The sequence below is a fragment of the Telmatherina bonti genome (assembly GCF_933228915.1).
Source record: "Telmatherina bonti genome assembly, chromosome: 17".
Taxonomy (NCBI): Eukaryota; Metazoa; Chordata; class Actinopteri; order Atheriniformes; family Telmatherinidae; genus Telmatherina; species Telmatherina bonti.
In genome coordinates, this window is record NC_136615.1 from 21829787 (window position 1) to 21847794 (window position 18008).

The 18008-nt window shown below is 37.3% G+C and overlaps 1 protein-coding gene across 1 annotated transcript in view; it reads left to right on the forward strand.

The window, feature by feature from the left end:
• sardh (sarcosine dehydrogenase) overlaps positions 1-18008 on the forward strand; it is a 38842-nt gene that overhangs the window by 9248 nt on the left and 11586 nt on the right. The window contains exons 9-13 of the mRNA XM_079256784.1: positions 2730-2859; positions 8060-8146; positions 14190-14280; positions 14432-14573; positions 17787-17870. Coding sequence (XP_079112910.1) covers positions 2730-2859; positions 8060-8146; positions 14190-14280; positions 14432-14573; positions 17787-17870 — 534 coding nt within the window. The remainder of the gene's footprint in view (positions 1-2729; positions 2860-8059; positions 8147-14189; positions 14281-14431; positions 14574-17786; positions 17871-18008) is intronic.

Here is an 18008-nt window from a genome sequence, read left to right on the forward strand (position 1 = left end):
AATAGATTATTTTTATTTATTTAAAAAAAAAAATCGTTTTCACAAAAAAATCATATTTAAAATTTTGAAGCAAAAAATCCCAATATTAGATTTTTTAATTCGATTTTCCCACCTCGAGTATTTTGGTAAAGGCAAAGACCCAACTTACCATTTTAATAATACTCAGGCAAACAGAGTTGGTTTTGAGCAAATTCTTAACCAAGGTTATCTTCTGTCTCTCCTCTGCTTTCTCTTTCTGGCCTCAGATACTATTTTCACCTTCTTGCTTTGTTCAGCCATGAAAACTTGCATTGATAGAGGAGAAAAAAGTAGCACAAAACAGAACCCTCTGTGTTCATAGAATGGGAGCCGTAAAGCAAAGAGCTCCAGGTCACAGGATCACATGAGAGACAGATCAACTCCTGCAAAGTCACAAGATCTAGTTTCTGAAGAGGTCAGACCCACGTAGGGCCAACACACATCAAACACTGTATAGTGACACCAAATATCATTCATTATTACTCACATTTGGCTAATGTTTGTGTTAAAAGTTACACGGTATTCCTTTAAGTAATCAAGTTATTATACAGACAAGGCAAGAAAACAAACTGTGCACTTTACACATTAAATGGAAATCTCAACCATGTTTCTTTTATCAAATAGAAGATAAAATAGGATTGGATTTTTTATAATATCTTTACCAAATTCAAATGGCACTCTACTCATGTGTCTTTTATTATATTATATTATATTATATTATATTATATTATATTATATTATATTATATTATATTATATTATATTATATTATATTATATTATATTATATGTTATGTTATGTTATGTTATGTTATGTTGCATTGCATTATGTTATGTTGCATTGCATTGCATTATGTTATATTATAGAAATACAAAAAAAGAAATACTTTGTAGTAATTAACTCTTGCATGTCTTTTTCATTTAAGATTATTCACTTAAAGTATATAAATTGGTGAGCACTATACATTCTCCAGAGGGGATAAACTCCTTGGATTTTAACGATCCATTCTCTTAACAACACCCACCAAAAGCATCATACACTCAGCTCTTTTACCATAACATTACCACAAGGGGAATTTCACTAAAAGGTTAAAATAGCAAGAGGCTGTGAAGACTAATTATGCAAATTCACTCTGACAAATGTAATAACTTTGTTCTTCATAAGACTTGCATTTTAAAGAGGGGAGGAAGGAGGGATTGCGACTTTAGAAATGCAGCTTTAAAAGGCATTTGAGCTGACTTCCTTGTCATAATGGATTTGTACTTTCACACATGGGTAGTTATTTTTTCTATTTTTTTTTGTCTTGCTGTTTTGCATTTGTAACTTTTCACTTGTTAATGTTTCATTTATCTATTGATTACAAATCTCTGGTTTTACACAACGACTTAATCCTGTACCATTGCCATTCATGAGTATATGAAAGTAATTTGATGAGGCTTTTTTTTCTCTTTTTTTGACAAGGCATTGCTGCTTGGCCAACCTCACGGATTTCTTTTCTTCTATTGTGCAGCCTGCCGGTCTGCAGAGGTTTTACATTTTAGAGGGTTTTTTTTGTGTTGAAGCAGCTTCTTTTGTCCTCGTTCTGTAACTGAGCATTGCTTTGATGTATTAAGGCAGAAGAAGGAATAAAGAGGAGATGCAGAGAGGAGAATTAGCAGAGAGACTGGGAGAATAGATGCAATCTGAGTGATGATGAGCAGGATTGATGGCTTGGGAGGGATTGAGAAAACTGGAGTTTGGGACAAAGAGCACTATTCCTCAGAAGATCCAGTACAGATTCAGCGACTGGTAATAATGTCAAACATTTTGGAGACATAAAAGCAGTCAATACACACATCTATCTAACATTCAGGTCTTATTAAAAACTAAAAATGTCAATATGAAAATGTCAGTACTAAAGACATCTTACCTTGAAATAATTATATCCAACATTTTGATAAGTTAGTTAATCCTATCATTGACCCTCTCCCTGACAGAGAAACTATACTTTTTTTTAAAGGAATGTTTCAATTTTATTTACACTTTAAATAAAACATGAAATTGAGGAATTAAGTTCAAGTAAGAAGATGATCAGTGGGGTTCAGAATACAAGGAGAATTTTGTGAAAGCTGCTGCTCTGAGCACAAACTGGAGAGCTGGACCTCTGATTATCCTGAGTCACCCAGATTAGTGTGGGAAGGGAGGAATTTAAGGCAAGGCGGTTTGGATTGCTGCACATGAGCTGTAGGAGTTAAAGGCTATATTTTGGTTCTACTGACAAGGAGGGAGCGGCAGGACTCCAGATGGGAGGAAATTATACTTCCAACAATAATGAGAGAGAGAAAGTGGTCTGATTTGACAGATGTTTTCCTGATGAGAAACAGAGAATCAACAGATGCCACATGGTATGTGCTGACTGGAGTTTGCACCTTGCTCATACAGTTGGTTTTTCTACAGTCATCTGTGCTAGACTAAGGTCTCAGTACAGCTCAACATTTCATTCTAAATTTGTTTTCCACCCAACTGTGCATGTAAATCAATATGTTCCTTGAACTGGTTATCATAAGCTGAAATCAGGACAACGTGTATAAAAACCATGACTCTATTTCAACAAAAGAAAGCAACTAAAGAACAGAAGAGAATAAAAAAAAGACTATTTTCTGTGATTTACATGTGCATATGTTTGGTTGTTGGGAGTATGTAAGTCGTTTATTGCTGTGTTTTCTTTGTTAGGTGTCTGACAAGTTTGCCTTCAGCCTGTTTGACTTGGACTGGGATGTATTTATGCAGCATATTGAGGGGGCAATCAACAGAGTTCCTGGTCTGGAGCAAACTGGCATCAAGTCCACAGTCTGTGGACCAGGTACACAAAAACACACACACACACAGCTATGTTCCATCTCTCAAGGGGCCTCACATTAACAGTGTGTTCAGACCAAACGCGTTTTGAGCGTCAAGAGCGGCAGGTTTCCATGTAAAGTCTATGGGGAGGCGTGGCAAGGGAGCGTCGAGCTTTCTCGCGTCGCGTTTTGAGTGTTTTGGGCATCGGCGTTCTGCGCAGAACGCGCGTAAATTTAAGAAGTTATTTAAACTCGACGCACAGAACGCGCGTCAAAAGCCAGAGAAAGACAAAGCTTAACTTTGGCCGCTCGATGCGGGGCGTCAACCAATCAGGGCGATCAGCTCGCAGCTCCTGGAGGATTCCTGTGGTGAACCCAGACACGGGGCTGAGATGCGATTACTCCGTGCAATATTTAGAATAAACATTCCTTGCTAAAAAGCTGAATTGGTAGCGTAGCAGGATACGTTGCCTAGCAACGCTTTGTTTGGGGGCGGCGGCGGCTCTCTGCTGAGTGCGGCTCTTGTTTCAAGGAAAGCGCCGCCTCCCTCCTCTCTTTTCCGCCGCGTTTGCCGCTCGCTCCAGACACACAAGCGGCAGACGCGGCAGGAGCGTTGGGAGTGTTTTGGGCGTCGTACACAAAAGTGGAAGTTTAGTGACCAGCGTCGAGCGTTCAGCGTTTTGAGCGTTGAAAACCCTCAAAACACGTTTAGTCTGAACACACCGTAACTGCAGTTATTTGATGAAGGCTTATCATGGAATATTCACCACTCTTATCGGACAATTATCATAAGATAATTTGATCTTTGACTAAAAAGGCAGATAGGAAATAGTTGGCAGATTTTTTTTTTTTTTTTTTTTTTTTAAAGTAAAGTAAAGTGGAGTTATTGAAACCAGAATCACACACAAAAGAGACTAAATCTTTGCTGAGATTAAAAAGTCTTATCATTTTCATGTTGGTAATTAAAAACAACACTAGCAGCAAAGTTACATTAATATCCCTATTTTCCAATACGTGTTTATTAATGAAAAAAAACGCCAAAAAACATTGATGTCTGACTGTCAGCGGAACAGAAGTTTTATTTCAAAGCACCCAACTCAGATCTGACTCCATCAGTGAAGACTGGAAGCTCTGCTTCTTCTGGAGGGTCAGGTAGTCTGAGGGAGAGGAGGAATGACAACATATCAAGAATGTTTTTTGTATTGATGTGTATCGATCTTTTGCTAGTCTGATGTGCTGTGTATGTTTGACTTTTATTGAAATTTTTATTTATGGAGTATCACTTCCATATATCATCAGACTCCCATAGTCATCCAGCTCCAAGCAGTAACCACTGATGGTTGATGAGTACAAGGTCACTTCATTGAATGAACAACTAACATTTCACATACAGTTATACTGATATTTGAGACATAAACTTTGATGCATGAAGTCTTAAAATGCATCTTCTAAACAGTGTTGGTGTTTTATTTCTATCAAATAATAAACTAAACTTACACACTCACAGTTTACTGTCATAGGATCTTCGTCTTATTTTTTTTTAAAAAATAAAAAAGAAGCAGATATCTACAGTGTAAATTTTGCAAATAGATGCATCCCTCGCAGCATGAGAAATGCAAACACACATGCAGTTCCAGGGAAGCATGCATTATTGAAAAGAGTGCTTCCTGGAAATTCCTCATAGTATTATACATTACAGCAAGGAACAAGTGACTTTCATGACTCTTCTTAAATTGGCCACACTGTAATTTAAAAGGGAAATGTATCTGTCAGTCAAATCTTATTTACTGCTCTCAGACCACATTGCTCATGAATACCTAAACTAGCAGGCTGTGTGTCATGTTGGTAGAGGAGATGCTTTGATTAGCTCCAGCCTGACTTCTTGTGCAGGCAAAAATCACTTAGCATGGCAGTCTGAGAGAGCAGATCTGTAGCTGTGCTCCACTGTATGAATACAGGATTGGATTTTTTCCACCGTTATATATAACACTGTGATGCAGCTGTTTGGAAAGTTAGATTGATTTGAGGAGATGAGAGAAGGGACACAGAAGGGCAGATGACTTGAAAAAGAAAGATAACAGAGAAACAGAGAAGGGTATATGAGTTAGATGAAATGATGTAGCAAATTATGAAAAGACTGAAAAGTGGAGAGATATTTAAAGAAAGGGAAATGTGCAGTGTGGAGTAATTAAAGAAAGAATGACAAAGATCCATTGACTAGAAGAATGAATAAATGCCAAAAACAGCGATGCGTCTTAATATTGTTTGCTCATCTAACACTTTAAGATGGTATAGATTTACTTTCAATATGACCATTTGGCACACATATAGAAAAATGAGATAGATTGATATAGGTGTTAGGTAAAATGGAGCTCAGTCATTGTTTATACTGGGGGAAGTTAAAAAAGCGTGACGTCACTTCCAGCTGCCCAAACTGGAACAATATGTCATAACCCCCATCAGAAAGTAGAGCATGCTGAGGTTGTGCTACTGTAACATTCATCATTCATATACTGGCCAAAGGTGAAAAAACCAAAGTCAACTAAAATGCAGTCAGGTTTTGAACTGACTGGTATCTGTTTTTTTATTGGCTATCATAGTGATCTTAGCATGTTGACATTTATATTGAACCAAAATTTTCTTAAATGAGGACATTGTTACTCCTAGTACACCAATACATTTCCACCTAAACATTAAAAAAGGTTATAAAAGACATTTAAAAAATATCTTGATCCAAAATAAAGGTGCTTTTATTTTATATTATGGAAAAAAGAGTTCATAGGGATGGTAAAGCTAACAAAACATAACTATAGAGATAAGGAGGAGCAGAAATTAGGATATTAAAATACAATGTCATGATGGACACGGACCCTAAACCTACAATGGTATGCTGCTGGATCCCATATCCTCAAAGCAGCTCAATGTTTTCTTTACTCAATTTAACAGTAGCAGTGCACCGACCAACTACAAACTGCCCAACACCAGTCTCTAGTTTCTCTCTAGCCACCATCAAAGTGCAGCTGCAGCCAGGACCATGTCACGCCACACAAGGCCTCTGGCCCTGACAGACCATGTGCTTCGTGTGTTCCACTCAGCTCAGTGGAGTTTGTTCCTAACCAGTGTAAAGAATTTGCCCTCATCCCCATCCCATCCCTAAAAAATATACACACTAAGCACCTCATGCACTGCAGACTAATGGAGCTCACATTTATATTGTACTAATGATTAGGGAGAGTAGTTTATGGCCGCTTGTCCGCTGTATTGTCACACTGGCTGGATCCCCTTCAGTTTGCCTGTAAGGCAAAATGTGTAGAGGATGCAGGTCATCCTCTACCTCTACACAAGGGTTTTGGATACTACGGAACAACTAGACTGCACATCCCCACAGTAGGATTTTATTCATGTTCTTCTTTTCTGCTTTACAAACTGTATGCATAAACATCTTTTCTACTGGTTCATCTAACACTGGTTTTTACTATGATGAACCACAACAGATATTTTTAAATGGTCTTAAAGTTTTAGACATAAGCCTCCCCCAAGGTTGTGATATGTCTCATGTCACTGTCATGTAATGGTGAAGGAAGGAAACTGTTCCAAGTATGGATATGATGCCCAGAACCCCCTACCTGACTGATAACACAGTCACTGACTGCCATAAGGCAGGTGTTGCAGAGTCCTTGTGACCTGGATAAATGTTACAAAAAAATCTTTCATCCGTCCATCTATCCATGTGACGGCTTCAGGCTAGAACTGCTCCCACCTCCCTAATATAGAATTAAAATAAATAAAAACATGTAAAATGATTATTATTGAACATGTGTTTTGGAAAAGTACCCCCCCCCCCCCCCCTTTTTAGTTTGCATAGCTCTGCCAATGCCTTTTTTTTTTTTTTTAGATAACTTCAAAGTCTTCAAAGCCTCGCATCTTACCTACAGACGGCCTCATTTTACTGTAAGAAGCCTTTTACTGACTACAAACAGCAAGCTTAGCTTCAAAGCTGAACATCTCTTCTGAAGTCTTATCCTCACTGTGGGTCTCCTCAAACTCTGAACTCTGAACCAAATTGGGTGACAGATGCTGACATACTATTTCATAGATATTTCATAAATTCCAATCTAGTTAAAACAAATGGTTTGTAATAAGGTAAAATAGTTCTAAGTAGTCAATAATGCAATTATATACCTCCTTTTTTTGTTGGGATTGTCTTAACATCCTGTGTTCCTATGATTTACATGAAATCCGGGTATGCAAATAAGGATTTTAAACCAGCATCCCATTTCTATTAATGTTCAGTTATGAAAATCTGCCAAAACAAAGGCTTTTACTTCAGCCTCAAAATTTTAAACATTAAACAGCAAAGCTTTCCTGCTGGACCTGCATTTATCACTCTGACAACATCTCCCCAGTGTTTGTTGCCAGTAGCCACTATCGGAGATTGACAGTTGTCAGTTGTCCCAATTCTGGCTTCCCACCGTCTGTTAAGTTAGCCTTGGGGCTTCAGAGCAGTAGCCCCTAAGGTGTATTGCTGTCTGCTGCCACCTGAGCCACTTGGTGTTTTTCCCATGTCCACTACAGCAGGCCTTTGAATTTGACTTAGAGGGTTGCAATGTTTGCCAATAGGCTGCCTGCTGTCAAATCACTCTTCTTGGCATCTGTATTGACTGGATGGTTGCACTCATGGTGGCCAGTTGCAGGGTTTCTATGGACATAATGTCTGAGCTTGTATAGAAGGCCGCTGCTGGAGCCCTGTTCTCTGACATCTGTCTCAACCAATGTGATGGCTGCCTCAGCTGTCTATAATGTTGTGTTCTTTGTTTCTTTTGCAAGTGAAAGCATGGGGGGGTTGTTTATAGTGTGAGGCCTTCTGTCCCATATTAAAGTTTTAGAAAAGTGATTTGAATAAAATGACAAGAAGAGCTGGTAATTAGCTCCATATATTTCATTTAAAAAAAAGCTGGACTGGCCTATCCACTGAGTGTAAAGGAAAATGGGATGTCATGGCAACCCAGTTTTTAGTTATGAAATAATAAATCCTATTGATGTAGAGAGCTCATGAGACGTCAGTAATTGGATTTACTGTAATTTACATTAAAGTTCCTGTATGAATACCTAACCAATAAAATAACATAACAGAAAAGAGGGAATAACATCGGTGAGCATAAACATTTTTTATCTGTTTTTTGGACTTTTACCTATACAGGTGCTCTCTGTTTTTGTTTTCAGAATCATTTACAGCAGACCATAAGCCGCTAATGGGAGAAGCTCCAGAGGTCCGAGGTTTCTTCCTGGGCTGTGGCTTCAACAGTGCTGGTATGTATGCCCTGCATCAACTGTATACTTGAAATGAATTACAAAAGAAAGAGGTAAAAATGAAAGAGACGAAGGAAGAAATAAATATACAGGGCAAATGGATCTCTAGATAAATCCCTTTTATAGACTTAATCCAAAACAAAAGGTTCTTGCCACTAGCTGTTGTTAGATTCAAATACTTCATGGTGTAGAGCTTTCCTGTGAGGAACTCGTGAAATGAAGAGTTGGAAAGGTCAAGGAGTTCTTCTAAAGTGGTGAATTGGAAATAAACAGAAAGAAAACATGTCGAGATGGCAGAAAATGCTTTTATCAGACTATGGCCTAGTCTTCTTCAATTTTTGTGCATGTTTTCAAGACATAACTGAATAATGGAGTGGTTTTCACAGTGAATGCATGCACGCGTTCACACACAAACATCCAAAGGCACTCCATTACGTCTCAAAGCTTACTTCTGACATTAGAGAAGCAGAAATGTTGGTATCTAAGCTGTTTGAAAAATGAAGAGAGAGGGGGAGTTAAGGCTAAAGTAATCACTATAAGCCTTAATAAACAGTTAAGTGAAAGCTTTTCTCTGCATGAGAACAGAAGGCTGCAAGGTCTACCTCTAAAGATGTGCTGACAGAAGCTTGGGAGCTTAAGAGTGGGCATAGTACAGACTTATCAACACCAAAAATGCCTAGACCTTCTGGCAGACTAATGACTAGTGCTTGTCGGTCATGAGCACCTCCTTCTGTGCTCCTTTACTCCCCAACCTTTTAGCATGAAACAATCCATGATCCCAGACTGCTTTTAATGTATTGTAAGGTTAGCAGGGGCTCTAACACTCCTGACTGTGTGTTTCAGAGTAATGTTTAACCTTTACTGTATTGTCTCAAACCTTAACCTCTTATTACTTATGAATATGAGAGGCGCTGAAAATTTATATAAGACTGAATGCAACAGATGCCTCTATATCACTTTTATAGACTGAATGCAGCATTTCTGTGCTTTATCTGTAACATAAGCATTTTATTATCTTTTCAAGATGCATGACAAAAAACTTTCAGATTATTATTATTATTATTATTATTGTTATAATCATCATTATTATAATTACTATTATTTTCTTAGTTCTTGGTGGGCTAAAAGTGATCAAAATTGCTGGAAAATGTCATCAGCAACACTAGTAATATACATTATCTGTTGTGCAATCAGTGTAAATTAAATATCTTTGAGTTTAAAACTATCTCTCTGACAAGCCAAAACATAACTGTAGGCTATTTAAAATTGGAGTATTTTTCTACCATTTGCCTTCAGTTATTGACAGAAAAAAAAAGTGAACTTCTGAACATATACGCTGTACCATATGCGCTTTTTTATTTTTTAAAAGAACATCTTGTCAAACCATTGAACATTAAATAAATAAAAAATAAACAAGTCCATCTTAATGGAAGTGGACGAAATAAACAATTCTGAAAATACATCTTCTAATATGTGTTTCAAAGTGTATGTATTTTTAAGTATTGCCCTCCCATCTACAGTCTCCTCCTCATCTGTCCCACTCTCTTCCCCGCCGCTGTGTCCCCTCGGCAGGCCTTCTGTCAGTTTCACATTTTCTCTCTGACAGCTTGCTCGGCTTCAGGCAGTGCAAGAAAAGGGGATAATTCAGAAAGGACAGGGTCAAAGATGATAGACTTACAACTTTAAAAAAGAATCCATCCTTGACTGCTCAAAAACTTTTTAAGCCTCTGTTCTTGCTGGAGTTCATTTTGGTTAGTAATTTTAGAGTGTGAATGCCTGGAAGACTGTAGGAAGTTGTATCTGTTGCTTGGCAACCAAAGCTTATTCTAAGAGTTAAAACCATCACTTGAACTCTTGTAGTTCATTTGTTTACCGTAGTGCTTCCTGTGCTTGCATAATTGCTTATAACTGCAGCGTGGTCATAATCACTTTCAGAATGACAACAATAAGTATGTGTTTGTGTTTTATAATGACTTGCTGAAGCTGTACTTCATATTTTGAAGGACAGTAAATTACCAGCATTAAAGAAAGTACACAATGTTAGGATAGCGCTCACTATCAAGCAATGGCAACACCATCTTTAGTTACAGTTGTGTCTGCTCTCCTGCTTTCTCATTCTGAAGTTTTCAAGCAAAAAGTGTCAGAGATCTTCTCTTTTGTTTTTTGAGGTACAATAGGACACTTTAAGTGTACTTGGATTGATAAGATGTTGGCTCAAGTGAAAACATTTTTCCTTTTTCTGTCCAGCACATTGTGATCACTGTAGTTCTGAGCATGCTATGAAGCACAACAGAAGAAAAAAAAACAAACTACTCTGACATAACTTACAGCAGGAGACTTGAACAAAAATGAAGGAAGCTCAGATAAATTGAAGTAATGATGCATAGTGTTCTAAAATTCACAGCAGAGGAAATTCTTTGTGTTTAAGATCTCCAGGCAGAATTGGATTGAAGTCAATTGTAGATGATTGTTGGTGGATTTCTATCTCTGAAATTTGGGTTAATTTAAGTTCTGTCATTAGTTTCATGACAGTGTATCAGTTGGTGATGCAACTGTTGGGACCAAACTAAAGATAATAAGCTTTCAGAAGTCTAGTTGTCAGACCGCGAGGCAACCTAACAGTTTATCTTGAAAAACAGTCTATTACACAGACAGAAGCTTGATATTAGTTTTTATATAGAACATGAAATCTGTCAAAGCATCTCTGGCAATGCTCATGCAAGTTATTCTCTTGATTTGAGAGATTTTAAATTAAATAGATACTGTTGCCTAAGTGCAGTTATTTATACAGCATGTCCTGTCTTAACTCCTATGCTTTATGAAAAGTAAGCATAAGTTATTGCTCAGAAGTGAAGGGCAAACAAATAGATGTATGGGCCAAAAAGAAACAGACAAGCTAAAGCCGTACTACTAAATTTGGCAGATTTTCTCACTAAGGAACCCCCTAATGACTAAATCGGCATCCATTCTGCTTCCTGTCTCTGCCACAAGCTCTCTCCAGCCATTATACGTCAGTCTGGTTTTGACTCAGACTGTCTTTGCACTGTCCCTGTCACTCTCTCTTTAACTTACTTCCTCCAATAATATCTTCCTGGTCTTTTTTTATCAGCCGTGGTGCAGTTCAAAACAGCCAGTAAGCCGATATTCATTTGTTAGCTGGTGATGCAAAAAATAAAGCAAAATGGCTGATAAAGCTCCAGGATGGACAACAACAGTTCAGGGAATGTAAATGCCACTGTGCCATGTGGGCCAGCCAGAAACCTAGTTTTAAAATCTGAAAGTTTAATAGTACATGTTTTAGTTGTTTGTTAGTATAATTATAGTTTAGTTGTTTATTAAAACAAGATGCGAGTAAGGTATGTTTAAATACACAGTGTGTAAGATTTACTAATATCCAGGAGTAAGGATGGGGGAGAAATTACTTCAATTGTCAAGCACAGTTGTGAATAGACGGTGGCCAAAACATTGCACCCCAAAACATATCAAACAAAGCTGGTACTGCAGTTTTACAGCTCAGAGGGTTCTAACCTTACACTTAGGCTATATTAACACTGCAGCCCAATTCTAATTTTTTTTTAAACTATATGTGACTGGTATTGGATTTTTTAAACTAAGTCTTAATGGTATAGATCATATAAAATCTAATACATATATATATATATATATATATATATATATATATATATATATATATATATATATATATATACATATATATATATATATATATATATATATAAAGAAAATGACAACAGCACAGTCAATACATATACATTATATATATGTATATATATATATATATATATTTATATATATATATATATATATATATATATATATATATATATATATATATATATATATATATATATATATATATATAAAATGTATATGTATTGACTGTGCTGTTGTCATTTTCCTTTTTCCTAATATAAATGAAAACAGTGACAACACAGCAGCAGTACTGTAAGTATATGAACATTTAAAGACAAGTAATGCACTGAATGGAGAGGCAGATACTGGTCAGGTCCAGATTTTACTGGTAGATATCAGCGGGACTAGTTTGGTGATCATCCTAATGACATTGGGCAGGTGCTAATTGGTATCATTGGACCCATGCAGGGCTCTTAAAAAGATAAACTTGGCTGTGCACATGGCTTTGTACAAATGGAAGAGCCGGTTCTTCACAGCAGGCCATTGTTAACACTGATTCTATCTTTTTTCTCAGTCTCCATTCATCAGTTGGGCATAATTTTGTAAGTTTGGAGTGTGCTAAAGTTCTTCCAAATTAATAAAAAACACTTGAAGTACTTTTATTTACTACTATTTTATTTACGCTAGCAGTGTGTGGCGTCTTGTTATACTCATGCCATGGATGTCATTTCAAGACCAAGTACTGTTAACACTTTAGCGAGATGAAGGTTATATAGATATAATAATGTGAACAACCACACACTACAAATATATTTCAGTAAAAAACATCAGATGTGAGTATTAAAACCTACAGTGTAAATGTAGAGTTGTTATTCCGTTCAGAGTCCATGGTAAAAATGCTGACACAGCTCCTGTGTTTGTGGACCGACGACAAGTAGATATAAACGTCTCTTTCTAAGATAATAAAAACATAAAGAATTTATTGTAATAAAGTGATTATACACTGATAGAAATTTTCTTACACATCTTTAAATGTTTGATAGTATCAGACAAGATGTTCTTTGTTACACTGCCATTTTGACTATGTCTTGATAGACTCGAGATGCAGACATTGGATCATTTCGTGCAATTTTGAAATGGTCAGGCTTAAATAAAGTTAACAGTTTTAATCCAAGTAATTCTCTATGTTCCATAGAAGGAACATAAAACATGTGCTTTGTACAAGCCTAGAAAATGTTTTGTCTTGCTAAAAGCTTCAGTGTCAACAGAAATATTTGCATAGAACAAAGGAAACATAGTGGTGCTCTATGGGGAGGATGTAAAAAGTATTGTAAAGGGATGATGAAGTAAGCGAAGGCAGAAGCTTAACAGGCGCTCACACATCAGTGTGGTTATCTTGGGTGACATTTATCAGTGACACCTTGCCTTGTTGGTTGTCACCACTTTGTCTTTGTCTCCATCACTCTCCTCTCACTTTCCTCCCTTTATCTCTCAATCCTTAAATCATCCATCCATCCGTACATCCGTTGAGATGTCCTCCCAGGCTCTGACTGCCATTGCCTGCAGATGAGTGAAGTAATGAGCGATGGAAGAAGAGGGCACACTGTGTGAGATGAAGATGACGGGATGCAAGGACGCATTAGCCGTGTCGCTGCATATCAAAGTTGTACTTGCACCACATGGTAGACTGTCCGCATGCACATACAACATATGCAAATCACAAGCAAAGCAGCACAAGCAGGGGGTTGCTGAAGGGACCCGGCTCATTAAGTCAACTGTGATTGGACTTGATGAATTACAGCACTGAGCTGCCATCGTTTGCTTGCTGGTCGGTTGGAGGCAAAAAAAAAAAAAAAAGATGAGGTCAGATTGCTGAGAGGCTCCTTTGAGCAAGGGTCAATTGGTGGAACGAAGGTCATCATAATTCTCTGTCACTCACATCACATAGAAACTGTGGCAGAGGAAAGAAACTATATACAGTATGCTCTCTTTTTTTTTTCCCAAATAAGAGACGTTCTGGTTGTCCTGCCAGCAGAAAGCCAGGAGAGTTCCTGTTGAGATTTTTGACTCATTTCCTGTCTGGTCAGTTGATTTATCATGAATTGCCAAATGTAAAATAAAATGTTGAGAACAGGTAAACATCCATCATAGCCTCCATGAATCCAAGGCAACATCTCTGCTTTCCACTATCATTTCCTCAAAAGTGGTGCCATCATAGCCAGTGCAGCTCCATGATTCATCAAAAAAAAGACATTTGTTGCAGCTTTTATCAACTTGGAAAAGGCACAAATTGGCAGATGGTTTTTAAACAAATGGCTTAATATAGATTTGATGTAATGACAGCATGCAGGTTAAACATGTCTGTTTCTTCCTTGCTCTTTTGTGTCAGGTATGATGCTTGGAGGTGGTTGCGGTAAAGAGCTGGCTCACTGGATCATACATGGCCGCCCTGAAAAAGACATGTATGGATATGACATAAGGTACATCAATGCACACAAATGTTTTCAGGAATTCAGCTGCCATTTTCACAAAGACCATCAGGCACCACAGCCGTAGTTAAGTTCTAATCAACTCTTTGTGATTGTGACTCTTGATGAGCGCTCTTCTTTGAATGTCTCTCCCTCCGATCAGGCGTTTTCACAACTCGCTGACAGAAAACAACCGCTGGATCAGAGAGCGGAGCCATGAGTCATATGCTAAGAACTACTCCGTGGTGTTCCCCTTTGATGAGCCGCTGGCCAGCCGAAATATGAGACAGGACCCTTTCCATCAGGTAGATGAAAGGTTTAAACCCTGCTGCCTTCATGTAATCATACGGTTTTAATGAGTTCAAGGAAGTAGTACGACTTCTTGAATGTTTTAAAATGGGGTTTGTTGGGTCAGAAGTGTGAAGGTGAGCAAGGATAAATGAACAAATTAAGTTTATCATGCAAATTGTGTCAAGAAACACAGGGTCAGCTGTACAACACCGACAGGGAACAAAAATTTCATGAAAAGTTCAAATAGCTAACCTTTACAAAGGCTGGCAGAATCAGGACGTATAGCACAATAGTTGAGTATAAATGTTGTCGATCTGTATCAGAGATTCAATTAGTTTTCTTTCAAGGTACCAAGATTCAAAACGTCAGAGATGATTTATCCTTATTGTGCTTTCCTGTCTTCTCTTTTGGTCTGCCTGTAATTCAGAGATTGATCTAAGCTAAACATTTTGAAATTTGCAGCCTTTCCAGCATCCCTGACATATTAAAAGTTGCACGACACATTATTCCACCTTGCAAAACAATTATTCAGTATTCTTAATGCTTGTCCGACAGAGATCATTACATTCTTGCTCTCTGTTTCTCCTTTTCTCCTCTTCTGCTTAAATCCTAGATTTTAGGGGTTAAGGTACAAGTCAAGGAGTTAAAGAGAGGAACTGAGGATGTACAAAGTGAAATGTGAGCTTTGGGCTCTGCCGACGCACAAAACTTTGTGTATGTTGCTGAATTAAAATGTTTGTGAATGATTATTGTCCTATACTGGCAGCTTGCATGTGATAAACAGTGATAACTGGATGATTCAGCCAATCACTGCAAAGTATTTCATTCGATAGTGCCTTAAAGAGTATTGAGTGATGAGTACACAGATGAGTGTGTGTAAGAACTCATCAGGCTTTAGTATGAACTCAGAACATCTTTTTAACTTATGGAGGGCATCTCCAGTCATCTCTGATTTCTTTGTATGCTTTCATGAGTTTTAGGACTCCTTCTTTGAATGGTCTAAAAAATGTGAATTAAGCACTCACTATCTCTCTATTACCCTCTCATTTGTTTTCTGCATTCTCTTCCCTCATTCTGTTTCCTCTGGTCACATCTAGAAACACATGAATGATTCAGGCTTAGACAGAAGGCAATTAGCAGTGTAACTTACCCCCAGCAGCTACATTTAGTAATGCAGCCCCTGCCAGCATGACTTAAGTGATACATTCAGCTTTAGTATCCTCGTCTCAGATGCCTTTGAGCTCATTTTCTCTCCTTAGGTTAGCAGAAAATCGTAATGGCCCACACTGCCACACGTTACACATTAATGATCCACTTAGATGTGATGTCTTCTACCAGACTTCATTTACTTTTAAACTTTTGCAATTTTAACCCTTGCTCTCACATGTAGGGGATTTTTTCATAATAGATTACTGTCACCCATACTCCATTAACGAAGCTGTCTGCGTGTTTTGTAGCCCGCGTCCTGCTTTCATATAGCTTGTTTTATTTAGTGTCCCTGACACTTTGCATGCATAATTAAAGTTTTCTACAGGCTCTTCTCTGGATGGCCTTTTTTTTTTTTTTTTTTTTTTTTTTACTGCTTTGTACCGTCTGAAAATAGAAAAAAAATGCAGTGAACTCAGTGAACATGTTTTTTTTTTTGTTTTTTTTTTAAAGCTCAGTGATTAATTGTGTAAAATAAAATATTTTTAAACTCTCAATTTAACATATAAAAGAAAAAATGGCTACCCTTATTTTAAAAACATTACCATACAACATTATTATGAATTATATCTAAAGTTGTGCTGAGGGGGTTTGATCAGCTAACCATGAGGTCTCTGTGCAAATAATGAGACTGTCTACTTTTAGTAGGCAGAACAGGGTTATTTTAGAGCACAAGCAAGCCAGTTCTGACTGCTGCTCACATGTTTTCTTCACCTCGGTAGCACAGATGGTAAATATAGCTTGGTGTGGGAAGTTTTGGCAAGAGACATCTTGATGCCTGCTTGGGGGAGAGCATAGCAGAACGTACCTACCAACTGTGGGCGATTGTCAGTTTTAACAAGGAGGATGGAAAAACCCTAAAATATCTTTTCTGAACATGATTAAAGACTTAAAAGGTGTGCTGTCTTTGCAACAGTTTATGATAAACGAACAAGATCTGCATTTTCTTTAGTTTATTTTGTTAATAGATGAGGATTTGCGATTCAGCCCACTTAGGTATTTTTTTGCTTTTTGTATCAGATCAGTCAAAGATCAAAGCTATATTAATTATTCTTTTTATATTACAATAGCAGTATTTGATATGGCTGTACTGAGAGAAATGCAGATCATTAATCACAGAAGCCCCTGTCACGGCTCAACATGAGTTACTTCCTAATGTGAGAGACATACAAACATTAGAGATGCATAAAATCTAGATATTAGTTATTAACGAATATTAGATTCAATTACTAATGTTATTTTATCATCTCAGTAACAACAACAACTGTGGAAGATGGAAGTGCAGTTGAGTTGCACTAACGTGGATCAGTGGCCAACAATTTATCTGTTTTTTACATAAGTGCAGAATAAAGGAGCCACTTTTTATAGAAGAACTGATTCATTCTACTTAATTTGATTGATTGCGTAATTAATTTGCTTAATTTATTTTTTGGTCTGATGGACAAATGGGCAAAGCCAGAAACTTAGTATTTTTTTTCATCTGAATTTTCAGTCTCTACACAAAAAATGTTATACCAATGTGTAAATCCACTTGGTTACAGACAGTTCTTTTTGTTGCTATCCAGGAAAACATGAACATACATCAAAAACAGAGAATAAAAACTTTGCAAAAAAAAAAAAAAAAAAAAGGAACTCAGAATACAAGGGACAACTGTTTTGTTTTTTTTGTTTTTTTTCATTTTTTTGTGAAACGTGCCAAAAAAAGGCTAACAGGAAAATGAAAACTGCATCCCACCGGTGGTCAGAAACACCACACCATGTTTGATTAGTGAATTAGCGCTGTTTGTTCACTGATTCTTATCATGTTAAAGTAAATGTAATATGAAAGCTGAGCTCTGACATGCTGTGTAGGTGAATAGCATGTAGTTGAGTGGAGCTGCTGAAAATAATAGAAGCTGCGTATGAAGTAAATGAATATGGGCTATTTTTGAAAAAAATAAGGGCAATTTTTTTTTTTTTTATTTCTAACATGTAGCATGTCTCTTTTCAAACTCTGTGTATTATTTGTGCTGATGTTTTAGGTGCTGACAGAGCAAGGCTGTGTGTTCCAAGAGAGACACGGCTGGGAAAGACCTGGCTGGTTCAACACAGATGGGCCCGCTCCAGTGAGAGGCAATCTTATACACACATACATATGCTGTGACCAATAAAGCACACAGTAGATTGGCACATACTTAAAAAAAAACTCATTTTAACAGACAGAAGTGATGAAGTAATCATAGAGAAGGTTGAAGCAGCTATTA